Source organism: Gossypium hirsutum, chromosome A05 (genome assembly GCF_007990345.1).
Source record: "Gossypium hirsutum isolate 1008001.06 chromosome A05, Gossypium_hirsutum_v2.1, whole genome shotgun sequence".
Taxonomy (NCBI): Eukaryota; Viridiplantae; Streptophyta; class Magnoliopsida; order Malvales; family Malvaceae; genus Gossypium; species Gossypium hirsutum.
In genome coordinates, this window is record NC_053428.1 from 17,187,799 (window position 1) to 17,215,373 (window position 27,575).

The 27,575-nt window shown below is 33.7% G+C and overlaps 3 protein-coding genes across 3 annotated transcripts; all 3 read right to left on the bottom strand.

Moving 5' to 3' along the window:
- Positions 1 to 1,002: 1,002 nt before the first annotated feature.
- LOC107958295 (homeobox protein SBH1) lies at positions 1,003 to 4,977 on the bottom strand. Its single transcript, XM_016894014.2, has 4 exons — positions 4,005 to 4,977; positions 3,404 to 3,647; positions 1,657 to 1,904; positions 1,003 to 1,357 (listed from the first exon to the last, which is right to left on the bottom strand). The coding sequence occupies exons 1-4, from the start codon at positions 4,371 to 4,373 to the stop codon at positions 1,154 to 1,156; spliced, it is 1,065 nt and encodes a 354-aa protein (XP_016749503.1). The 5' UTR covers positions 4,374 to 4,977; the 3' UTR covers positions 1,003 to 1,153.
- Positions 4,978 to 11,880: 6,903 nt separating this feature from the next.
- Positions 11,881 to 14,842, bottom strand: LOC107958296 (plant UBX domain-containing protein 4). Its single transcript, XM_016894015.2, has 4 exons — positions 14,416 to 14,842; positions 13,029 to 13,311; positions 12,639 to 12,734; positions 11,881 to 12,442 (listed from the first exon to the last, which is right to left on the bottom strand). Exons 1-4 carry the CDS (start codon positions 14,562 to 14,564, stop codon positions 12,059 to 12,061), a joined length of 912 nt encoding a protein of 303 aa, XP_016749504.1. The 5' UTR covers positions 14,565 to 14,842; the 3' UTR covers positions 11,881 to 12,058.
- An 8,835-nt stretch (positions 14,843 to 23,677) lies between these two features.
- LOC121229418 (uncharacterized) lies at positions 23,678 to 24,988 on the bottom strand. Its single transcript, XM_041113673.1, has one exon. It carries the CDS (start codon positions 24,808 to 24,810, stop codon positions 23,788 to 23,790), a length of 1,023 nt encoding a protein of 340 aa, XP_040969607.1. The 5' UTR covers positions 24,811 to 24,988; the 3' UTR covers positions 23,678 to 23,787.
- Between the last annotated feature and the right edge of the window lie 2,587 nt (positions 24,989 to 27,575).

A 27,575-nucleotide genomic window follows, 5' to 3' on the forward strand; every position in this document is an offset into this window, starting at 1 on the left:
TCGTTATCTCATTTAACATTCGTACTTTTTACATTGATTTATTTTTCAATCCTTGTCATTTCAATTTTAAGGTGCCAATATTAGTTTTCTACCATCAAGTTTAGGCAAGTTTTCCTTTTTGGTAGGCAAAAGGAGAAGGGTTGAGCCCTACAAAACTACAAATCAATCAATATAGGCATTTACTATAAAGCTCAGGGAAGTTTTAATTTCTCCACAAAATTCAAGCAACTTTAGTGACACAACTATATAGCAAAACAGGTTTTTAGCGGCGTTTTTTTAAAAAACGCCACAAAAAATGGAAAAATGAAATACTATTATTTAAAATAATTTAAGAGATTTTTGTTATATGACTAATTGTTTTTTAATTTATATGTTAAATATTTTCTTATATAATTGTAAAAGAGATAGTATTAATTTTAAAATATTAAATTATTTATCATTATAGTTTAGGGTTTAGGGTTTATGGTATATGATTAAGGGTTTAATGTTTATGAGTTACTATTTTAAGGTTTATGGATCATGGTTTATGATTTATGGGTTAACGGTCAGGGTTTAAGTTTTAGGAGGTTGGGGTTTAAGGTTTGTGGGTTAAAGATTAAGGGTTAAGGGTTTATGTTTTATTGTTTAAGGTTTAGGAGTTAAAGATTTAAGGTTTAGATTAATTAGTGTTTTTTAATTTATATATTAAATAATTTATTATATAATTGTAAGAAAGATAATATTAATTTTGATATATTAAAATTATGATTATAGTTTAAATTATTTAAGAGATAATAGATAAACTTTATATATATTAAATAGTTTAGAATTTAAGGTTTACTTAAGATTTGTTAAATGATAAAATTTTTTACAATCAATTAATACTTTTATATTTAAAAATATTTAATAAATATTTAATCTACATCATTTGATATATTTAAATATTAGATTTAAAAAAAACATTGATAAACAAATAAAAAGAAGTAACAGATTGATATGGATAAGTAACTAATCTATTTTGGATACTTGTAACAGGAGTTAATCTTTGATATATTAAATAAATAATATCCGTAGGTAATCATAATTATATACTCCACAATTAACTATAACAGGTTGCATATAAAAGCAGTTGCCTTCAAGCTTGGCAGCAGCGATGCATCCATACTCATTGTCTTTAAAGAAGTGCGTGGGAGAGATCCATAGGGAAGGGATTCCCCAAAATATTGTCCATGAAATAGTGTGGATAGGTAGCCTCCATTACCACAAACTGCATATCCTCAGATGGCTTCCAATGCCTTTTCCTTTGATTAATGAACCAGTTGTTAATTTGCTTCTGGTCCAGACCTGTTGACTCTGCCAACGCTAGCTTCTGCGATTCCTATTGCAACATTCAGTTGATGGACCGGACAATGTTAATACAGTGGACAAAAAAATGAAACCCTTGAAGGCTGCACAGCTTGCCATTTATAAACACAAATTAAGCAAATTAAAACTGAGCCATATTTCCCTAAAACCAACCATGTTTGGGGCATGTTCAAACATAAGTGCGGAGATATGATCTTTTAAATAAATGGAAAAACTAACTAAAAAAAAAAATGATCATAGCGGTGTCTAATATATACCCATCCGACACTTAGAACCCTGAATCCAAATAACTTAGGCAAATTGTGTACATACCGATGGGTACGGCCATTTGTAATGTTTAGCCCACCAATCCAGCAACTTCTGTCTGGCTTCCTTAGGAAGCTTCCCTCTCTTCCTCTTCTTCATAAACTCTTGCTTCAGGCTGCCTAAATATCCGCTGTATTTACGCAAAAGCTGGCCTTTAAGCTCTCGGTCTTCCGCAAGGGGATCGATGAAATGGTGGTTGCTCATATCAGCCTCTTCCTCAGATGATCCATTCAAGTTAACAGCATCTCCACAAGCTGAACACAGAATGAACCAGTCAATCTCCTAATTCTCAAACCGAATCAACTACCATGTTCACCATAAAATTCATTTCTTCTGTCTACAAACAAACCATTACAAGAATCCAATAATCAAAACTATTATTATAAAACCTGTGACGCAGTCGGTTAAGGCAAATTACACATACACAAGATCACTTCCATAGATCAACACAAGGGTTCAAACATTTTTGTACGCACATTTTCCCCAACTTAAAGTAAAAAGGATTGTGATGATTTCAATGCCAAGATATCTAGCATTGAGTAAAAGAAGGCAACCCTTTAATGATACAGAATTAATAAAACTTTGTAATTCCAAAGTATTCTAGCTTCGTATATTTATTCCTAGTGTAAATCAATCTCATAAAAATAAAAAAATGAAATATAAAAAGGATTGTCATAAAACAAAGTAGTATCAGTATTTTATTAGCAAGCAATTCTAGATTAAACCCTACTGAAATCCACAAATGAAAAATTGAAGACTACCTAAGTACAGCATCTATAATACGTCGAAAGCATCAAAGAGCTTTGACATTCAAATATATAACCTTTTGACTTTCAGTCGTCAGTTCCACAGCTGAAAGCAAGTAAACAAGTATTTGGTGATCAAATGCTTTAAGAAGCACCACAAAAAAGGAAGCACATATAAAGAATTCTAAAACGGTCAACCTCATGCATAAATAGCTAAAAACCACTACATGAGTTGAATTACCCACCCTTACATGTTTATAAATCTTTAACACTGTGCTTCATAACTCCCCGTACTCAAAACTTTGTAAAGGAACCCTAGTTTGTTCAAAACCTAAAATTCTTACAAATTTTGATCAATCTTACAGGTCTGTAATCATCTTTGATGTATATAGTTACAAGTGTCATTTCCGGAAGCCTTTGCTACTGAACTAGCCGGTCGCTATTTAGCTACAGCAGAAACATCCTTCCTCAACCGTGACCTTGAAAACCTCATAACTAGCATAGTCGTTATTTTCCAGAATAGTTGAAGGACAAAAACAAGAAATCTTCCATATAAAAGCTAGCAAAACATTGAAATGTCATTCCCTTCAATGGTGGAACTCCGAAAAGTAGAAGAAAAACGGGTCCATTTCTAACATACCAGATGACTTCACAAGAAACCCAAGATGCAAACGAAGAGAACCAAAGCAGCAGGGAATATCTACTATTTGGTTATTGTGGACACCCTAGTTGGTAAAACAGTTCCATATACCCATTGTGAAAAGGAGTAGCACAATTTTAAAGAAGCATCAAAGAAGAAGAAAACAAAAGAGAAAATGGTGCCAAAAGAGGAAGGCGACACTCAACTTAGAACAAGCACCAATAAACCATACATTATTTCGTTAAGATTTGTTGATTAATTATTAGAGCTACATGTCTCCAGAAATATAGACATGCATGGGAGATTGTTCCATATTTAATATTAGCAATAATCCTTGAAGGTTGCGAGAGAGAAAAAGTACTATCACCGGAATTTGAAGGGGAAACAGTGAGTTCTTTAAACTGGTACTCGACACTTTGGAGGAAAAGCATGGCGTCCTTAAATGTTTTAGATAGCTCCTGCTCGTATTTAGCGAGCATCTCAGAATAAGCTTCCATGAACTCGTCAAGTGCTGGATCTTCACCTATGCAGCCGGTGGTACTGGGACCCATAGTGGCCGCAGATGCACATACTTGTTCTAATCTCGCAACCACTTCAGGTGGTGCTCCTACCTGCTTGGTTTTTTTTAAGATCGCTTTCGTTAGAAAAAAAAAACGGTACCTTCACTACTAGGAAAAAAATTTAAAATAAACAAAACTGAAGACTCATGTCTCTATCGGACAGGAAAAAATTATCTTTAAGGAAGGCAAAAGAGATGAGAAATGACAAAGGTATAAAAATCTTCCGTCTCCGCTAAAAACTGCTCAAATGAAATGGCACAAGCGTTCAATACCCAGGTCCCCACAACTTCTAAGAACTTAGTATAAGGTTCATATCCCAAAAACTGGCCAAAGGAGAGAGAAGGGGAAAGCTTGTGGCCAACCGGGTAGCAGATTCATAAGTCAAACCTGTTTGGCTTAGTTTTTTACCTTTTGGCAATTGACATAGGCGGCTACGAGACGGTGGTAGTGAGGATGAGCCATGATCTTGGCCTTGACAGAAGAAGAGCTGCCATCGTTGCTCTCCATGAAATAACATCCGGTATTGTTGTTGGTGGTGTTGCTTTGATCGTCAATAATCATAGAGGAGCCGCTGCTGCTATTGTGGTTCTGGTCTTGATTGTTGGTTGGGGCTAAAGGAAGAAATAAGGAGTTGAAGTCCGAATTATGATGATGATGATATTGATGTTGATCATGAGGATGAAAAGCAGTGAGAGGCATCACCGTCATAGGGCATAGTCCATTGCTGTTGTGCCCAAAAGCCATCATGCAAGAAGTGCTATTGGAAACGCCTTCCATTATCTCTCACTGTCTTATCTTTTTTTTCTCTTTCTTTTTGGCTAGCTGTTGTTCACTAGGAAGCTTTGGTATATAACAACATAAACATTCTCTCACTCTTATTTTCCCTTTTTTTTCTTGCTTTCCCGGTTTCTCTCTCATACGCAATCTTCTTTTTCGCCCTAAAGGTTGTATCTCAAGGACTCTCCCGCGAGATTTATGCTACAAGAACCAGGCTTTTTACAGGAAATCCTAGACAGTGATAGAAATGAGAGTAGTAGTAGGAGCTGCAGCACCAGGCAGTCCGTTAAGAAATGTGGGTTGGGTCTGGCAAAGCCTGCTCAGGTTTCCATTAGAAAAAATGGGTGTTTATCTTTGTAGTGACTAGCAGCATTAATTCCTTCTTTCGAGTTCTCTTTGGTCTTTCATCAGAAGAAAGGAGCAGAGAGAGAGAGAGAGAGAGAAGGCAGGAGTGTTTTGAGTCGGACTGGCACTTGAGAGCAAGCGCACGCGGGGGGATACAGAGGAAGTAAATAGGGCCGTTAAAGCAGGGAAATCGTTTCAAATGGTGTGATATGTTCGAGAAGACAATTGGCCACTGGCTTGACAGCCAAAGCTTTACCTTCCCGATGAAAACTCTCCCTTCTTTTCTTGCACTGCCATTACTGGCCAGGAAGTAAAAACGAAATGAAACCAGCATTTATGTTAAATAACTTGGATCAACGATAGATTTAATCACTTGTATATAGTTTAAAATTTTATTATATATAATTCAAGTCGTTTAATATAATTATTAGTGTAACAAAAAACCAAACGTGTTCGTCAACGATATTTTTCTTTTTCCTTCGCTCTACATTAACTTTATTTTTGTTCTCCTTCTCCTTCTCTCTCACATTAGAGAAGATTTTTGACAGTGGAGTTGCTAATGGAAATAAAATGAAAGGTATGAGGAATTTTTGATAATATTTCAAAATGAAAAGGGAAAAGAATAAAGCTGTTGAACTTGGAAAAATGAAGTTAAAAGGAAATATTTGAAAGAAGTGGAGGAGATAAATGTCAAGACTCAAAGCGCCGCCCGACTTTGAAACAAAAGTAGGAAATGTTTAGGATTTCTTTCTATTACATTATTTTACTTTTTGTTAATTTTTCAAGCTTAATTTTAGCTTTCATAATATTTATTTTTAGTCCTGTATATGAATATTTATAAAAGTTTTATAATAAGCTTATATAATATATATTAAACTTATTTATAATGTATTAGGGATATACTCATAATTTAACATATATAATTTATTACTACTTAATTAAATTTTCAAAAAACTTTTTAATATTACTACCAATTTAATTTCATTACCGATTAATTAATTGAATTAAATCGATTTCATCACTTATTTCGACTTTAACATAAATTTATTTAACTTTTTAAAAAATTATCAAAGATTCATATAATTAGATAAAGTAGTACATTTCTATTTGCAAAGTAAGCTCCAACATGAGGCAAATTGTGAGGGGGCAAATTGTGAGAGGGGAGCCCATTTGTACAAGTAGTTGGATTTGATGGTGTTGTTAAGGTGGATTTAGGGTATGTTGCTGCAAAGGGAGTTTTGATGGATTAAAATGGGGGATTCCTGATTTTAACTGACATTTAGGGAATGTTTAGTCTTCTATGTTGAATTATGGAATATTTCAAATGACTTGACATTATTGCAAGGCAGACATTGCGATAGAGTACTAGTGCAGACGGATAACATGAAGGTTATTGTGGCTATTTAGGAATCTACTTCAAAAACTTCAAACTCAACCTTAATCAATTAAATACATCATTTGCTAAAGAATGTGGGGAATTGGATGTTAAAACATGTCCCTAGAGAAAAAAACAAACAAGCCAACCAAATAGCGAAAATGGCATTTGACAGGGAGGAAAAATTGCAATTTTTTCAGAGATTCCTTTTGTTTTAATTTAATTGGTTGTAATCCTTTTGTTTGTTTTTCACCATACATATATATATCATTTTTATTTTATAGTTGGTAGAGATTAATTGTTTTAAGGTTTGTGGTTGTTTATTTTAATAAAATGTTTTAAAATTTAAATTAATTTCTCCTTTTAAAAAATAATATGAATTTTATATACCCAATATTGATATATTAAATGAGTTAATTTAAATGATAAGATGCAACTGTAAAAGGAAAAAAAGGGGGGTGGGGGGTGGATGCAGAAAATAAACTGTTAGAAGTAAATAGTTGTTACTGATTGTGGTGCAGCAGAGTGAAGGTGAACACAGAGACACCTAGAGATATTAAAATTTGCTTCAAATCCTTGTTAGTCTTCTCAGTCTCAGTTATCACTTAATCCACAATTATTTGGCACGGTAAAAAAAAAGGATGGATTGAACCGGAAACAGGCTGGTAAAGCCAGTGTGGGACAGTCCCAACCTCATCCTCTCTCCCACACACAAATATTAAAAGTTATGTCCCTCTCACTCTTGGTCTCCTCTCCTACAGCTTCCACCGCTGTGAGTCTATGAGTGCTTGTAATGCACCGATACAGGCTTCAACAAATTGTCTCCCTGAGTCTTCATAACGCTAAACCTATCTTATTCTAACGCCATAATTGTTTCGCTGGTTTCGTAACTTCTGCGATGGCTACTACTACCATCCACCGCTGCTAATTTCTCTATATCTTTTCGTTTCATAATATACAAAGGTGTGGCAGTTTAGAATGTTTATGTATTAACTCAGTAAACATTATTATCAACTCGATGATATTTTACATTTATTGTATAATATATTTCTTGGTCGACAAAATGTCACAACATATGCTTAGCCCATATATGTTCTGATTCTGCAATCTGTCTTTTACGCTTCAAGAATGTTATGCCATGCTAAGCTAAGGTACATTGAAATGGATGCGTAAAGTTGAAGTGCACAAAGAACAAACAGTACCATTGAGTCTATAAATCTTAACCATTTAATTAATAAAATAATAAATCTTTTATACGGAGCACAACCTAAGTCTCGTGCTAATGATAGTGGGTGAGGATGTGGGAAAGCTAATTTACTGAGAAAAAAACCATCTCCCATGCACGCATGAGCCAATAAGTTGCAACAAAAACATCTATGGCTAGCAATCCGTGAATCAATTTCTCAACACCCCCCATCAAAATATAGTATAATATCCTTGAAAAAATAGAAAATAAAAATTTTAAAAATAAAAATACAAATGTATCAAATTTTAATTATAATTTTTAAAATTTAACATTATAATTTAATAAAAAATTAAGTAATTAATTCAACTCGAAGGAAGCGGAAACATACATATTTTTATGAGGACAAAGGGAACAAAAGCATATACTGATATTTGCTTAAAAGCCAATAAATACAAATGAAAAGAGAAATGTAATGTTTATGGTTTCCCCCTTTTATTGCAACATTAAAGTTTGAAGTCAGGAGCTAGGTTTAGGGTTAATGGGGAAAGAGCCTTGGCAGGGGTAGCTATAAAGGGCTCGAAAAGAGCGAGTACACCAAAAGAATCCGTCACAACAGAAAAAAGATTGAGAGACGCCAAGTGAGAACTACTGGTGCAAACGCTTTGTTTTCCTTTTTCCTCTGAAAAAACTTTACGTCATTTCCATCAACAGTTGCATGATAAGATGGTGAGAGATGTAAAAAGAAAAAAAAAATTGATATGAAAGGAAGGGATGAAAATTGAAGAAGGTTAAATTCGAATATTATATTATGTATTTGGATAATTTTAGGTTTAAATATTATTGGTATGATAAGAACTCGTATTATTTTTTAGAATTTTTCTTTAAAATAATATTTTTACAAATATCCACTTGTAAACCATCAAAAAGAAGAACAAGTATTCAATCATGATTGATGGTTGTGAAAGCTTAATAGCTAGTTTATCTTTTTAGTTGTGGGTGATTAAAGCTATATATAATTGCGACAGATAATCCACTTATTATTTAACCATATTTCTGCATGAATTGAGCTTCCTCTTTTCTACATCATGCATGTAATTGACAATTAAGATTTCCTCCTAACTAAAATCATTAATTATGGACTAAAAGGTGCTCCCTATTGGTCTGGTGCTGCCAACTCAGCAAGTAGTTAGAATTGGAGGAAATTTTTTAGGCTCAAGGGTGTTGCAATAAATTCTTTCAGGAGCTTTTCGATTGGGATAACAGTGTCCATTCATAAGCTTTGGGAGGTCTTTCGGGTTAAAGCTGTTAAGGTCTCTTGGTATAAGTTTTTTTGTTCTGTACCTAAACACTCTATAATTGTTTGGATGATTATTTTAAACAAATTTTCCACTCGCCACAAATTGTTTTGTCATGATATAATTTTTTATCATTGTTATTTGTTGTTTTTTTTTTATACTTTTGAGTCTTGAAATCATATTTTCTTTTAGTGTACTTATTTTCAAGGTTTGTGGCATCAGGAGGTCTATTAATACGTGGCTTCAAGAATTTAATTAGACAATTTCTTGTTTGAAAAGCAAGTCGTTCATTGTCTGCCTGTTCAAGCAGGCATGAAACGCAATTATGTACTTTATTTGGTGTGAAAGGAATAGTAAGGCTATTTAGGAATTCTTCTAATTCTATTGAAGTTTTGTTAAAGAAAGTTAAAAATGTTGTGCATCTACGTCTTAGTGGTAGATGCCCCACTAATTCAAACCCTATCCGATTATATTTGCAAATAGAGTTTGAGAAATGTTTAAGTTAGGCTTCTAGTTTTGGTTGCTGTAATCTGTTGTACTTTTTTTGATTGTATAGTTATAATTTAATTGTTGTGAATTGTTGGAGGTAGCATAATTTTTTTTTTATGCTTCTTGGATCATACAATATTAATATAAAAAAAAAACTAAATCTTACTTTCAATATAAAACTATTATAATTAATATATCAAATTTATTTCAAGTACAAACATTATCTCATTATTTGATTGATACTAATCTCGATTTCTTTTATTTACTGAAACACATTTTTTTATTAAAAGTAATAAATTTTAAATTTCGTTAATATACTCATTATATTAAATATGGTAATCGATAATTTTATCTATTTTTATTATTTTATTAAGTTAAAATATAATAATTTAATTTATTAAATTTTATTTCCCAGTATTTTTGTATAGATGTATGATTGTAATGGCGATCATCATCTTTCTCTATGAATATATAATTATACATTATCCAACCATGTCACATGTCAAGTACCAAAAGTCCAGTAGTGCAGTACAAACTTATAAGTTCACTGACGATTTTACCACGTTACTTATAATCTATAAATTTAAGGATAAATTATCTAGTTGGTCATCCAATTTTTAGGTTACTTTCATTTTAGCCACTTAAAATGAAATATTTGCATTTTGGTTACTCAACTTTTAGGTCAATTTTAGTTACTCAAGCATTAAATTTTTAACGGCAGTTAACTATACACGCCGCCACATTGTGCTTACACTTTCATTTTGGTCACTCACAAAATATTTTTTAAAGTATTAATTGGGGTAAAAAAATAGAGGATTAAAGTGAAAAGGCAATAAAAACTAAAATAACATACAAATTTTGTCAAATTTTACTTGTTTATCCATTATCAAAATTCTAATTTTTTTAATATTGAAATTTTAAATTTCAAAACATCAAAATAAATTGAATAAATTGTTTAAAAAAATTTATTCATTGGTAATGCTAATCGATTTGTTACAATAATATTAAAATTAATTAATTTAATCTCCTTCTAAAATTTAAAATTTAAAATTTATGTTTCTAACTCATCCTTAACGAATCAACTCAAATAATTTATATTTAATAATCGTCCACCAAACTTAAATTTCTGTTGATTATATAATTTCAAATCTTCCATGCTAAGAGCTAAAAGAAAAAAGGAAAAAAGAATTTTCAATTAATTAAATTAATTGCTTGTTCTTCTTTTGGTTAAAGAAGTGATTTTTGTTTAGAACAGAAGATAAATTTAATTAATTTAATTCATTGCAAGGATTTTTCTTTATTTTTAGCTTAGCATAAAAGATTTAAGATCATATAATAATAATTAGGTTTTGTGGACAACTATTAAAGACAATAGTTTTTATTGATGATTTTTTAAAATTATTTCAAAACATCAAAGTAAATTGTTGAAATTTTTTTATTCAATAATAATGCCAATCGATTTACTACTATAACTTGAATCTTAATATTTAAAAAAATATATTTCAAAACTTAAATTTAGAATTTTCGATAATGGGATAAATAAGTATAATTTAACAAAATTTTTATGTATTATTTTGATTTTTACTTATTGTTCACTTTAATCCTTAATTTCTTTTACCCTAATTAATATTTAAAAATATTTTTTTTTGGTAACTAAAATAAAAAAAACCCAAAAATTATGATTAAAATGAAAGTAAAAATATAATATAATATGTAAAATTAACTGCCATAAAAAATTTAAATCTTAAATAAATCATCCTAAAAATTGAACGATAAAAATAAAATGTCGTAAATAATTAGGTAATATATACAGTTACGAGGGGAGAAAAAGAATCCTGGATTAAAGAAGCTTTTTATCAAAAAGTGTAATCGGTTGGTTGATGGCCATAAACATGATCATCATGATTTAAAATTATTGTTGTAGGGTCATTTTGTGTATCTAGATTAAGGACCTTGACCATACCCATTTCTGGAAACTACTTATCCGTTCAACGGTTGTGCAATCATCCCATAAATTCATTGGGGGATCTGCTTACTTTTGTATCTAATTATGTTTCTATCCTTTGTTTTATATTATGTTTTTGTATTATATAAATATAATAATACCTAAAATTATAACCATGAGGTGTGGTAATTGTTCACTTGATCATTTTTTTTATCATAAATCTCTATCTATGAAAATCAAACACATTTCATTACTAGTCATTTACCTCTTCAAATAATTTCTAGTAGCAAGAAAATTAGTCACTGCTACCTGTAATGAACATCTTGATTTAGATCAAAAATAAATTATAAGGTCTATAATCTAAATGTCGTCGGCTTGTTTTCTATAAGCACCTAGGCTGGCTAGCACATCGTTCCATTAGTGGTTCTTCATTCTGTTTTCATGACGGACTCTTATATCCTAATTTATACTATCATTTCACCTTGCAATTACGGTATAAAGGCACCAAAACTTAATGATCAAATGTATCAGATTTTTTGGTGGAGAGATTCGCAAAGCATTAAGGGATCCTAATTTATATCCCTTAATGCTTTTTCCCTTGCTTCTGGCCGACATATTGCTTTTTCCCGTCCAATCTATACACCACCATCGATGGAGATAAAAAAGGAACTGTATAACTCGTGAAAGGGTGAGATGGAAGTCTCCATCCCTGGCCAACCCTTCCCTTTGTCACCAGACTTGCAAGGAAATGGTGAGCTTAAGAATGAAACGCTTACGGCAGCAATTTTGGCATGTGTATATAATATATGTACGGATATACCAATAATCCTCTGTAGGGAGAAAAACTGACCACTTCTACGATGATTATCTGGTTCAAGAAAAAAATTTCAAACAATTCCATACCATTTAACTAGAAAGAACCATCAAAAACCTGCTTCCAGTATATAGTAGTGGTTCATAATCGTTTCAAGTATTTGGAATCTTTTTCACTTGGTACAATAAGCACTTGTAGAGATAAGCAGATACGACACTTTCGACACAGTCAAGGGCCTAGAACTTCTGGATTACCACAGAATTGGCAAGGCCTGCCTGCTCTATGGTTTGGGTTGGATCAGTAAGAAGTTTAGGAGGGAAACCCATTATCTGCAACTGATAGTTTGTTGCACCCCCAGGTCTAGATGCATTGATGAAGGAACGGATGTCATCAACCGTGTGGTGGAGATTGAAGCGGGTTACCATGCGAGTCCCATCAGCCAACCTAAGTTGAACTGAGGTCGATGGTAAACTTTCATTTACAACCAAGCCAGGTGAATGGTTCGGAGCTGTGTTGAGAGGACTGGAACAGGTAGTTGGTTCAGGAGCTGCCGAAGTACTGCTGCTACCGAGAGTTCTTCCTACACCTTGAAATGCTACTTGGCGTTTCTTCTCTGGTTCCTGCAAGAAGACAAACATAGGAGTTATATCTCGAAAAGGACTTCAAATCAAGAATCAACCAAGTTGAAATTTTATGCTTGTTAAAAGAAGACAGAAGCACTTTTGAATAAGGCCCTTTCAATCAGCATCACTTTCTAAATTCGACTAGTTCAACCTTCCAGGCAAAAATAATGCTAACAAGGAGAGAGAGACTCACAGGGCATTTCTCGTCCCTCTTTATCAGATTGACATGGACAGAAGACCTTCTATCAGCAGGCTCAAGCTCTTTAGGACACTCAGACTTTCTGATGCTCTGATTCGAGATGCAACCAAGTTGTTAATAAACAAGAAATGACATTCTGAAACATAAAAATTAATCCACCCATAAAAGAATTGAAAACATATAGAATGGGACACCTCTTTGTACAATACACAAAATGGAAAAGACAAGAATTCAGAAGACCGAACTCAGTAACCGTAGTCATGCAACTGAGTATTCACTCCAAAAGATGAACAGAAATCGCCCACATCCAATAACAGCTGTCACTTTATTCATTTTCTATAATTCTATTTCTTAAAAGAGGTATTGAATCCTAATTTTCATTACCTCTAAAAATGCTGCATTTTCAGGATCATCCAACCTCCTCAGAGGGCCATCATCCACGGTGAAACCGTTGGTCCAGAAAACTATGTTGTGAATAATGGAATCAGGCTGCTGAGGTGCAGAAGGAACAGTTTCCCCTGAGAGTAATCTACCGGTTCCAGTAAAACTTGTTGAACTTGATGGACGAGGATGCTCGAGAGGACCTTCTACAGCTCCCAGTTGCCTAGCTTGATTGAAAATTTCATCTACATCATTTTTCTTTGAAGGATCTTGAACAAGCATGCCACTGCAATTAACAGAGTTAAAGTTGATCATCCTTAAGCATGCCATCATAATATATTGAATTGCTAGGTTGGGAATTCTATCTGAAAAAATTAACATAAATAAAGGAATGGCTTCATGAATGATAAAAAGAATGATGATTGTGTTGATAACTTGTTCCAGGACCTCACATAAGATATGCAAGTCAAAACATAGAAACTCGGTACTTAAACAGGAGATACATCTAAAATCCAGCACTATTGCATATAAACATTCCAATACTATAAAATGCAAATAATAATTACACATCACTTAATGTGCAGCAAACAACATAAACTTCTGAAGGAAGACTTATTTGTATCATCTAAGAATCAATTTTATTTTATTTCCAATCAAGCAGACAAGTACTCAACGAGGTTAAAATTTTATTCAAATTATTATTAATACATCAAATTAGGTAGCATGTGTTTATTCAAACAACACAAGAAGTACACTGAATACGCCAAAATTTCAAAATCCAAATAAAGATGACAACTTATTCAACTTGCCCTCCATGCACATCAGCTCAAAACTAGCATCATCAAGAAAAAGAGAGAGGATCTTTTCCAGTTACTAAGATCCCTAATTCTAGACGATTATATCTCCAATCTAAAGGTAATGTAAATCCGTTGGACTTGCCCTCATAATTCGTATTCAACAAATGACGTGAACATAATCTGCTATTGTGAGAAACTGGGGTTTTAGTTTATCACATCATCAAACCAAGATAGGCTTCTCAAGCACTTAATTTAGGTGAAAGCAGTGTTAATACCTTGCAAGTACTAACTCTAGTCTCCAACACCACTCAAATCATAAAGTCCCCCAAAAAAATTTCCCAAAGTAGCAGGTGATAGTATAAACCCCAAGTAAGTTCTTAAGTTCTCGTCCAAATTCATTCTCAAAATCCATAGAAATCAACCAAGCTTGAAACTTTAACAACTCATGAATAAATCAAATTCTTCTTTCAACCATTAAATTTACTCAACAATCAATCAAACAATTGGATGATTCATGCTAATAATAACAACAAGAAAAGGCGACAAATAAATTGAAGAAAAATGGAAAGAAAATAAACGAGAAAAGAGATGACCTTTTCTCGCCTCCAGTGTAGTACTCCTGGGGATCATCGGAATCGCTGTCGGAATCGGGTCCAGAGGGCCGGTTCAGATCCGAGAGCGTGCGTATTCCACCGGCACGGCTGCTCGACGGCTTCGCAGGTTTCTTGTCACGCGAGGCCATCGATTTTGTCAGATTTCGCTTTATCTGATAGAGAAGCAAGTTCCGAGAGAGACGACAGATAAAATAGAGAGGAGGAAATTATGTTTCTATGGCTCGCTTGGCTTAAAGATTGGCTTGGCTTGACCTTTGAATTCACACTTGGGAATTTGATTCCCTACGGCTCAAACCGGATCTTCTCATGTGCTTTCCTTGAGCCGAAAATTATATGCTTGTCGGCGGCTAGATTCTATTTTCTACCTTTGAACCAAAGCCAAAACTAACTCATTTGAACCATAACTAAGTTAATGATCCGGCAATCCATTACCAGTCTGAAATTTAAAAATCTTTGAGTAAAACTATTAGAGCTGAAAAATGTAAAAAATATTAGATTTGATTAAAATATGGGTTAAGTTTAGGCTTAACATTGAAAGTCTAAATTTAATCAGACTTATTTTTCTAGTTTTTTAATGTTTTATATTAGTTGTTTTTATATATTATATAATTTATTACATATAAAAAATTAAATCTATAGTAATATATAATATTATTATAATGTAAACATTAAAATAAATTAAGATGAATAAATGTTAAACTATAATAAATAAAAAATATATAAAATTAAATAAACATAAACATATTTTTAAAGAAAATTTAAAAATAACATGGACTGATTTAAAAAATAAATTTAGATTAATCATTTATAAATATAGAGGTGTTTAAGGGTATTTTACCAATAAAGGCCCATTTTTTACTTTTTTTACAAAAATGGGCCGATTTCTTAATTATTTACCGGAACAGGCCGAAAACGGGAAAATCACATCCACGTCAGCGCGAAGTCAATGTATTTGCCAGCAAAGTGCGTCCTTAAGGAAGCCCTTTGTCCACATCAGCAGAAAACGCTTCCCTGAGGACGCGATTTGTGTTGATGTGGACAAAGCGCTTCCTCAAAGACGCGCTTTGCCCGTGTTTTTCAAATGGTCAAAAATTTGACCGTTGGGCTCCCAACGGTAAAAAAAAACTATAAAACCCCCCTCCCCTTGATCTTTTACACAAAAAAAATCCCCCTATCCAAATTCTCTCAAATTCTTCCAAAAATTCCCTCATATTCTCTCAAATTTTTTCAAAGCTCTCTTTAATTTTTGTAAAAAAGCTCTATTTAAATTTTTTTTGAATTAGTTGTATTTTAAATTAAATTTTTGTAATGGAAAGGGAATTAATTCGTCTCGATAATAAACACATCTCCATCGATCAAATGACAATGGTAAGTGATAATTTTAATATCTCAATAGTATTTAATATTTTTTTTAATTTATGCAATTTTAATTAATTTTTCAATACATTTTAATATTTTTTTTCATTTAAGCAATTTTAATTTTAATTTTATAATTTTTTATAACAGTCTGTAGATCGAGTGTTCCAATGCTATATTCGTAATATGTCTGGTCCTCAATCGCTGTTGGTAGAGGGTTACCTGCGGGACGTGGGTTTTTGGCACGTGGCCACGATAGGCCAGGGGTGCAAGTTGGACCTGAAACTAATTAGTGCATCGATAGAGAGGTGGAGACCCGAGACACACACTTTCCATCTTCCATGCGAAGAGTGTACTATCACTTTGGAAGACGTAGAGTTGCAACTAGGATTGCCGGTGGATGGGTACGCGGTCACTAGGTCTGCTTATTCTGCTGCTTGAGGCGCCGTATGTTACGAGCTTTTGGGTGCTATTCCAGACAATATTAACGGAGGTCGAATCGAGGTGGGTTGGTTATGAGATACATTTTCTGAGTTGGATAATGATTCGACTGAACTAAAAAGAATACGATATGCTCGGGCATACATTCTTGAGATGATCAGAGGTTATCTAATGCCGGACTTGTCATGAAACCGCGTACATCTAAGATGGCTGCTGAAACTCGTTAATTTTAGAGCAGCTGGTGAACTTAGTTGGGGGTCTGTCGTGTTAGCAACATTGTACCGGGAGATGTGCGGGGCGACACGACCGAACAAAGCCAAAATAGGAGGTTGCCTATCACTACTGCAATCATGGGCACGGTGTCGCTTTCCATTTTTACGTCTTCGAATGGACCACCCATATACATTCCCACTTATAACGAGGTAAATTTTAAATTAGATTTTACAATTATTACATAGATTTAAAATATAATTGTATACTAAAAATTTATTTAATTAGGTGGAACCATTCGGCGAGTTATGTTGAAATACCTACATCTCTTGAAGATATACGGCTTCTATTAGACCAACGATCGGGAGCACAAGTAAGTTTTAAATAATATATATATAGATAATAAAATACTCGTTTCGTATTTAGTATTTAATATTTAGTATTTAGTATTTAATATTATGTATACAACTAATATTTTTATTATGCACCAAACGAGGATCCCGCAATTCGGGAAATAATTCCGGATAAATTATTTCAAAATCCAAACGTTTGGCACGTGAAGGTTCCATTGGTCAAATATGCTATCGTGGAGATGCACCAGTCAGATCGAGAATTGCGGCAATTTGGCATCCGACAATCGATTCCCGTGGCACCTGAGGTGCTCGATGATGAGCACAAAATGGACTTACGGCAATTGCATACGGATTAGCCGAGATTCCACTCAGCATATATCGAAATGTGGAAGAATTGTTATGATTATATACCTGCTCGAGAATCGATCATCGTTCCTTAGTTAGCGTGCGTGCCGGAATACATGTCATGGTTTAGGATTTATGGGAAGCCATATTTACTGTCCGAAGAAGAGAGGCGACTGTAAATTCGTGTCCAAAGGGAACGACGAGGCCCTTTAAATCCAAGACGAAGGGATAACGACCCGGGCCCATCAATAATGCCCATACAATCAGCTGGCCCATCAATAGCGCCCACACAGTCACCGGGCCCAACACTTCAACCGACGACACCCATATCACAGCCTTTTCAGATTATGCCAAGTGCGTATTCTAGCCCTTATATATATCCTAACTTATATGTTTCCTTTTTCCAATCCTATGACAGGTTGGAATGCACGGCTCGGTTCATATTCGTTCTTAATTACTCCGAGTCAACTGCTGATCTATAGGCCACCGTCACACGAGGCGCCGTCAGGGAGCTTTTCTTTTTACTAATCCCTATCGCCTTATAGGATTCAAACACTTCCACCATGGGTGATGCAAACACCTCCGCAGTCATTATTCTATCAAGGTGGCTCATCCTCCCAACACCCACAACTAGATCTCCAGCCAGATGGACCAAAATCCCCGCCGGAGCAACCAGAACCCTCTCCGGAACCTGAACCAAGGAAGAATCCAGCGCGTAACTGTCAACGACACCCATGTGGCACCGATTCCGACCGGCACCAACATTGATTTTTCTAATATACTTGTATAAACTTTTTTATATTCTTTCATTTAATAAAATAAAAGTTGTTTTTAATATTTTAATTATAATTTACTCTTTCGTATTTGTAATAAAATAAAAGTTGTTTTTAGTATTTTAATTATAATTTACTCTTTCGTATTTGTAATAAAATAAAAGTTGTTTTGAATAAGGAAATATTTTTAATGTTTTCTATCATTTTAATAAAATGTAAATAATGCAACATAATTTTATTACAACAACTATCAGCCATTCCGATTTGGACATTATCGAGCTGTATGGCCTGTGCTCCTACACCATTCGCACAACTTATATTGGTTGGTTATTTCTCGGATATCCATATTGTTACGTATTCTAGTCGAGCAAGGTCAACCCTTTGGTTTACGACGTAAATCTCTATCCAATAACAACTTAAACGGAGCAAGCGATACAGACGGCCATTTACATTTATCTGGGACCGGTAGGAATACGTGTCTCCACACGTTGTACATGTATTCTATTTTGTACACTTCGTCGACATAGCTCATGGGATTCAAACGGAGATTCTGACAAGCTGCAATTACATGAGCGCATGGATAACGAAGTGCGTCAAACCTCCCACAATCGCTGGTCCTATTTGTCAAGGGTACATGATATTGCCCGCCAACAATACCTTGGTTCGGTCTGTCAAACTCCGTCACACAAAATCATAGGTTGTTAATTTCTTGCAATACCTTCGCGCACCATACATGGCCTCCCTGCATTTCGCCTTTATACCTCGCTGCTCGCTTTGGAAATAGTGCTGTTAAACGAAAATACATTTCTCCCACAACCGATGTTATCGGTAAATTACGCGTTCATTTTAGAACAAAATTTATGCATTCAGTCAAGTTCGATGTCATTTGACCATATCGTAGGCCGCCGTTGTATACTTGTGTCCACTGTTCGAAAGGTATGTTACAGAGATAGTAATGGCCTTCTTCATTAACTGAACGCAAAACCGCCAACATCTCATTAAAACGGTCTTTATTGATCTCATACCCTGTGAATATAAGATTATAGCAAAAATTACATACCACTCTTCCATTCAGAATAAATTGAATATTACAAAAGAAATTATTTTAGTAAAGATAAAATACCCATGTTGGTCACTTATCGTCGTTCACTTGTAGATCGAAATTGCCCGTAATAGTTTGACGCAACGTCCCTTAAGTAATACCGATGGTGTGTACGATGCTATAGGCTACCCTGACGCTCAATTGAGGCTAGTATTCCGGTGCCCCAATCCGATATAATGCAGATATCAGGTTGGGGGAAGACATGTCTCCTTAGCCTAGAAAGAAAGAATTCTCAGTCATCAGCTGACTCTCCCGGTGTTATTACAAGCGTAATTGAAAGGATTCTCTCATTATCATCTTGTGCCACAACTAGCAGTAATCGATAGGTATATCTACCATAAATAAATGTACCGTCAATTTGTACCAACACCTTGCAGTATAGAAATGCGTCTCGACATTGCTTAAAGCTCCAGAACAGACGCTTGAACACTTGGCATCCGTAGAACAATCAGTTGTTGTAGTACGCAGGTGCCATTTCAAGGTCTGTTATGTAACCTGGGACATATCTCTCCAGCACCTAACACTACTGCCACACTTCATTATATGAAACATCCCACCCACTATGCATCTTTTCCAATGCCTTTTGCTTAGCTATCCAAGCCTTGCGGTAAGAGGGTGTGTACCTCAATTGGCTACGAATACTGGCAATTAAGATCGGCACTAAAGTCCTGGGATCTGTCTTCACCGTCTGTAGTATTAAGTCAGCTAACATATCTGAATCCATATTTGAATGATCTTGTGAAACACCTATAAACAAAGTACGTTAAATAATGCAACATTACGTAATAACAATATTATTCAGAAACCCTAGAAGTTTAGTGAAACTGTACCGCCAATACATGTATGTGGACCTTTGTATTTTTTAATCTCCCACAAGCCTGTCTTTTTCCTCAACGAGGCCATAATTTTTCATGAACATGTGTTGTCTTGCACTGCACACTTGGCCTCACACTTATCGGTTTTGAATTTAACCATGTTGTAGTTAACCCCGTCCATGATGTTATGTTGTTTCAATGCACCAAGAAAACTATCTTTATTGGAAAACACCTTACCAACTTCCAGTTCACCCGAATCCAATGATGAACTTGTACGATCACGCCTTCTGTGTGGTAGATCTGGAAACTCCAACATATCATATTGAGATGGATCGACATTATGCATGTGAGCTGGAGGCGAGTATGCCCTAAATCGTGGATCTTCTTCTTCTTTGTCTGAACCACCTTCAACATCTTCAGGTATGGTTGGAGTAGGCTCTGGTTTAGAAAATAATGCAACTTCTTCACCATCGGGCCCGAGCTTTCGAGGAGGATCCACATCGGACTCATCATCCGACCCACCATCATTTGTAACGAACGAAGTTCCCTCGCTGGTGGATGTCGTTGGGAGTAAATAGTCCCTTCTTGTGGACGTTTCATAATGTCCCCAATCAGATGTTGATTGCCAATCACTAGTAGTTGATGTCGTTCCCCTGTATATATTTTCAGTATCAAACGTCGACCCACTGAGGTGCATGTCTCATGCACTAACGGAGTCTCGGCCAGGGGTGTGTATTCATATTGTTATAAAACACAGACGCTTCCGTGTTTTACCACCCACTAGCAGAGTCTCGGGTAGAGGTCATGTATTCCTCTTGAATAGCAGTAGATGTTGAAGTCGCAAATGCATTATTTGGCGATGCAAATTGCACATATAACTCGAGGTAGGGTAATCCACTAGGAAGATGAGTCTCCACCATTGGCTCCAAGCTACGAGGACCTTTGATGTCGAACGAGTCATATCTCACGAGATCAACTGAAGCACAAAATCGATACTTAATAGATAAAACATTTATTGGCGTTATTTCGAAGATTTTACGCATAATTTTTTTTCAAAGTTCTGTCAAATCTATGTTCTGGTTAAAAACCAATCACACTGTGTTCTCTGATAAAAAAATAACACCGTTCTCAGTGTAATGGACCTCACAATTATAGTAAATAACAGCACTAATGCGTTTACTTATCTTCAGTTTTTATTCTATTTTAACCTCAGTTTCTCTTGCTGTAACTTATGCATCCTGAGAATGAAATTTGGCTCATTTATAGTCTAAGGTCAAATAGGAACTACTGTAGAAAAAGAGCGTTCACGTGGGAGCTTTTTTCAGTAATTTTGCTGAAAATGCATACCATGAAGCGTTTTTGACACTATTTGTTTAGAAAGGTAATCTCACAATTATTTTTTCAGATACCACTGTATCAAAAGAGCGTCCACGTGAGAGCTTTTTTCAGTACTTTTGCTGACAGTGCATCCTGCTTAAATCATTTTTTACACTATTTTTTCAGAAACGTCTTCTCAAAATTATTTTCTTAGATACCACTGTAGAAAAAAAAGTCTACGTGGGAGCATTTTTCAGTAATTTTACTGACAGTGCATCCTGCTTGAAGTGTTTTGGATACTATTTCTTCAGAAACTTCTTCTTAAAATTTTTTTTCCAGATACTACTGAAGAAAAAAAACCAAAAATTTATTTTAAATACACTAATACATAATTTATATTGCATACATTTTTTCCCAACACCCTAAACACAAATTTAATTACTTAACCCTAAACTCGAATTTAATTAATTTTTTAATTAATATTTAATTTAATTAATTAATCTTAGACCCTAATTTAATTAACTAAACCCTTACAAAAACCATAAATCCTAAAAAACCCTAACCCTAAACCATAAAACTCTAACCCACCCTAACCCTAATCCCAACAGATGAAAAACACGGGCAAAGCGCGTCCCTGAGGAAGCGCTTTGTCCACATTAGCACAAATCACGTCCTCAGGGAAGCGTTTTCTGCTGATGTGGATAAAGCGCTTCCGCAGGGACGCGCTTTGCTGGCAAATACCCTGACTTCGCGCTGACGTGGATGCGATTTTCCCATTTTCGGCCTATTCCGGTAAATAATTAAGAAATTAGCCCATTTCCATAAAAAAGTTAGAAATGGGCCTTTATTGGTAAAATACCCGGTGTTTAACCCAAATATTAGACTCGTGTTTCAAATTAAAACGGGCCTAAAAAAACATGAAATATATAAATATAATACTTAGGCCTGATTTGAGCTTATCCCCACTCAACATCTCCATCCATAACCATGCCTTTTGTTATGAAAATGGGGCTCTACACTGTTAGACTAAATGGGCATGTTCAGTTTCTGAAAATTCTAAACAGATTAAGCCGATATGGCCCGACATTTGTATTTGGAGCGTTACCCTTTCCCAATTTCCTCATTTTAATAAAACAAAAAATACAGTATTTATCAATCAACTTTTATTGGACTGAGATGTAAGGTGTTTAATATTTTTTAAAATAATATCTCGAGTTAGGTTTTAATGGATTAGAAAAATAAAATATTAGATGAGATTTACCTATTGTTTAGAAATGTTAGGTTCTAATGAAAAGATAGAAAACTTCCAGCTTTCCATATATATTGAAATTACATGTTATTCTTTATTATAATAAATGATTAATTAAATTAAAAAGATTTATTTTGGTTAAGGTTTATTGAATTTTAATTATTAAATAAATTACGGATCAAATATATGTAAATATTTCAGTAACTAATTTTTAATTGATGATAAATTAATTAAAAATTAAGATTAATTTGTAAAAGTTATATATTAATGTTAAGGTCCCCAATTTACACATACGTAACTTTTCTAATATTTCATATTTAAAAAAAAAGAATCACTTCTTCTGAATTACTTGTGTGCTAACATAGAAGATAAAAATTACAAAACTAAAAAATCCAAAAATTAATCGATTCAGATACACTTTTACGTATCTTAATTTATTAAGTTTTATATCATATTTTATTTTAGGTTTTTAACAAATATAAATTGTAATGGTAATTTTAGATAAGGTTGGTGGTAGTGATGCTTGGCTGGTTCCTCATTAACAAATTAAATCAAGACAATAGATGATTGAAAAACACCTTTTACTTCAACTTCAGCGGGACAATGATATGATGTGAATTTCATTTAGAAGGAATACCATGAATCTGGAATGTGTGATAATGTGAAACGACAACGCTGGGCCTGGGGAGTTTTCCCTAAGAGTTAATGGAGAAACAAGATTCGTCTACTTTCTACGCCTCACATACTAAATAGCCACAAATAATAGTAGATATGATCAACCAAACTGCAAAGCTAGTAGTTGATGCCAGTAATACTGCCAAATTTTATATTTTAATATTATAAAAAAAGAAGAAGCTAAAGCTGAAATTTTCACTGCTCCACACTGCTAATTTTACTCCAAATAAAATTTGAATGGTCGTAATTATAGTTGTAATTAAAAAGGGCAGAAAAAAAACAAAGTAAAAAAATCTATTATTATCTTCTAAAAACTACCATCGCTTTCATCAAAAGAATATAATTAATTTAAAAATAAAATTTCTTTTTAAGTATTTCCTCTTTCGTAGCTGATGTGACAAAGCTAGTAATTAATAAATAAATTGATTAAATATTTGGTATAGGAAATAAGTATGAAGTCAGAGCAGTTTCAAAAACGAGCCCACAATTTCCAAGATATATGTGATGTATACAAAATAATCTTTTTTAAGTAGAAAATTTTCGACATCTCTAACCGATAATACCACTACTATTTAGCAAATGACATGTAAAATTAAGACTCGAGAGAACTAATTTTATGTTTACATATGGATTCAATGGACATTAATAACAAAAGGATAAACAAGAAAATTACTATAAAAAAAATTAAAATCCAACTTAAAAAAGGTTTACACGCTTAATAAACTTTCTTAGTGAAAAGATTCCGGAAGTTAAAAAAGTTACTACCGCTTCCGACGTTAGGGCCGTTGGTTCTACCATTCCTGCCGCCGTTCGGGTCGGTGCTAATGCCGGCAACCGTGGCACTGTTATTGTCGATTCTACAATTCAAATGATGCTTATACCCAATACACATTGGCACATTCAAATTCAAGACCTTGGCTTTGTTACTATTGTTGTTGCCACTGTTACCAATTTTACCGCGACGAGTTTCGGTAACTTCTTTTCTACTGCTACCTTTTTCAGCGGTCCGGGCCATAACATCGGAGCTCTTAACAGCTGAACCTCCACGACGAACCTGCCAAACCGGGCTGCTTCGACCCAAATGAACCCCTGCCCTGCTGGGACTGCTCGGCCATTTCCTAGACTTGGATTCACCCGCTGAGTTGCTGCGGGAACATGGAGCGCTACTTACTTTTCGGGTACCGGCGGTCATCCTGGGTCTGGTCCCGCTCGTACCTGCGGATCTGCTCCTTGAAAAGGGCCATATGTTTATATTCAACTCAGCTGGACTCCCTCCGCTTTGACTCTGATTTTTCTTTTCTTTCTTCTTCTCTTTCTCTTTCTCTTTCTCTTTATCCTTGTCTTGTTGATTTTTGCTGCCGTTTTTGCCCTTTTCCTTTTTGAAAATATCCCTCCACCGCTTCGAAGCTGATAAAACAGGCAGCGACTGGGATGTTATACGAGGACCGGCTTCGGGTTCTGGGTCGGGTACAGATGGTTCTGACGCGGCGGGTGGATTCTGCTCGGTTAGTGGGTTATCTTCGGGTTGTCTGCTGGCAAATAGATGGAGAGGACGGAGAACGCCGTTAACGAAGAGTTCATCGGCGGAGGTGAGATCGGGTTGAGGAAAAGACGGGTTTCGAACCATCCAAAACTCGAATTCGGGTGAACTTGAATGGCTGCTCGTACTGCTTCTTCTTCCACTGCTACATGGTGATAGATTTTTGGGTTCTTTGTTAACAGTTCTTTGGCTCTCCATTTCTCTTTGGAATAAGAAAAAGAAACTTTGAGAAGAAAAAAAAAAAGGTGAGAATTTATTATGTTTTTTTAAGATGAAAGGAAAGATGAGCGTTTTGTTTTTTAGCGAATGACTACAAAGAGGGAACCAAAAAAAAGGAATGAGAAAGTATTAAACAAATGATAGAGAAAAATAGGGGATCTTAGGAATTACAAATTTTGGGTCCATTTATTTGAGTACTAGAAATATTTGTAATTATTTTTTAATTACATAATTATTAAATTATAATAAAAATTTTATTAGCATCACAAAAAGAATAAGTTATAAAAATTAAAATAAAATCATGTTAGTCCAAAAAATTAGTTAATAATAAGATTAATAATAAAAATAACAAGAAAAATAAACATTATATAAAATTAGTCTAATTGTTCTAGTGTTTCGTAGTTGTTGATATTTAGTATAAATTCATTTTTATTAAATGTTAGTCATTGACTGAGTTCATAATTATTAGATATTAATATCTTTTTTTCAATGTACTCTTCGAAGTATAAATCATTCAAATCCACTTATGAATGAAGTCATAGAATATGTAACATGCTAGTATGATCTACCATTATTTTTTATGCTACATTAAGGTAATATTATTAATACGAAAAATACTTTTTTATAACAATAAATATTCTCTCAACTACATTTTGAATCTTTGAATGTTTCAAACTAAAGAGTTCCTAAGTCATCTCTCGTGCTTGTGTTTACCTCAATTCCCTTAAATGATATCATATCTCACAATATGATGCAAGAAAACCATTTGTATTTGCATAATCAGCATTTATCATATAATATTTGAGTCTATAGTACAAATAGTTTACAATTTTAATCATAAAAATATATATATAAACTTATATTGGAAAAAGAACTATGCTATGTTATAACTCTTTTTATAATATGTAAATAAAGTGAAAAAATGATATAAAATTTATAATATATAAAATTTATAATAAAAAAGGTTTTATAAAGTTTTCAATATTTTTCACAACACTTTCTATAAATATTTTTTAATAAAATTAATTTTTTTTATAAATAAATTATACTAAATTATACTACAATTATATAATTACAAATAATTGTACCCAAAACTAATTATTACAGCGCTTTCTAAAGTATAAACACTGCGTTTTAGTTGAATATAATTTTACTAATGGGTTTTAATTATGAAAGGCAATTTTCGCTATTAGAATCTAAAAAGCTGAAAAAAAAAAACTGTACATTAGATTCTCCAGCATTTTTTCAATCTTTAATAATAATGATTAATAATAATTTAAGTAACATGGCTGCCATTTACACCTTTTCTTTACTTTATCTAAGTGAATAATTATTCTTTATTATTATTGTCGCTATGTTGATAGCAAAAATAAAGTCTCAATAATATTAGTATCGAAGGCAATTTTTTTTAATGTATTTATTAGAACGAAATTAATAATTAATCATTTGTATTTTATAAATTTATTAAAAAATAAATGTTGATCACAAATTTTAAAATTATTTAATACCCAATATGAGAATTTAACCCTCATCTCATCAAATAATCGTTAACAAGGTAAATTACATTTTATCATTGGTAATGGAATTTATGATCACCTTTACATATGCTGCACATATTTTGGTATACATCTTGTCATCATCATTGTGGCATCCAATGTTTATAAATATTGCTCCATAAATTTGAAATTAGTATTATAGAATATCATGACCGTTTGATCCTTGAAGCTAGGAAGTTGATATGCTAGATGCTTGATGATTATTTCCTAGGAAAAAAATGAAAATGAAAAATGATATAGAAGTTGAATATATATGAAACATATGCAAGTGGGTTGACCTTAAGTGCAATAAGGGCAGTCCCAATGTGAAAGTGATGCCGTTGCATGACGGCATGTGATGTGGGGATATATATATATGTATGTGTATACGAAGAAAAGTAGTAAAGCTAAATTTAACGATCTTCTTCCTCAACATAAAAAGTTAATTACTCTCAAAATATGAAAAATTCTATGAATTAGGAGACGAACTAAATCATAACCAAAGGATTCTTGTCCCGCTACTGTTCATTTGATACCGTAACGGCGTAATCCCGAACTAATGTGTGTGCGGTAGGTAATTCTCTCCGTCACCCGTCACCGCCAACCTAATCGCTGCTATTATTATTATTAAAAGAAATCAGAGCCCCTTCAGCAATCAACAGAAAATGACTCTAACATGGATAGCTAACAAGCAATAAAAAAAGAAACCTGTTACTAAAATATTCATTTTTTTCAGGGATTAAAATTCAACAACACTTTTGAATTAAAAAAAAAAAGCTTCTTTTTTTTCCCTTCTTTTCTTGTTCCTTTTTACAAGAATGTCAAAACTTAGAACTAAAGTTTCCAGCCCTTTTTTTGGATGAAAGTGTATATAATAAAGAAAAAGTAATGTAACAATGGAGTTGGAGAAAGCCCAAACAACCTAATATAAAATGATGAACAAAATACTTTACTGGATAAAAAGAATGTTGATGTTTAGCAGATCCCACAGGGGAAAAAGAAAAAACAGTAAACCAATGAATCTGAAGCATGTGATGAACATAAGTCAAATGGGTATTAAAGAAAGAAAAAGAAAAATGGAAGGGTTGAAACATCACAAATTCATAATTGAGGGGACTTAACTAAAATGACAACTTAAACTGGGACCCCAAGGGGAAGGGGTAAGTGGTTGCGTTGTAAGGATAATGGTGGGGTGGTGAAATAGTGTCG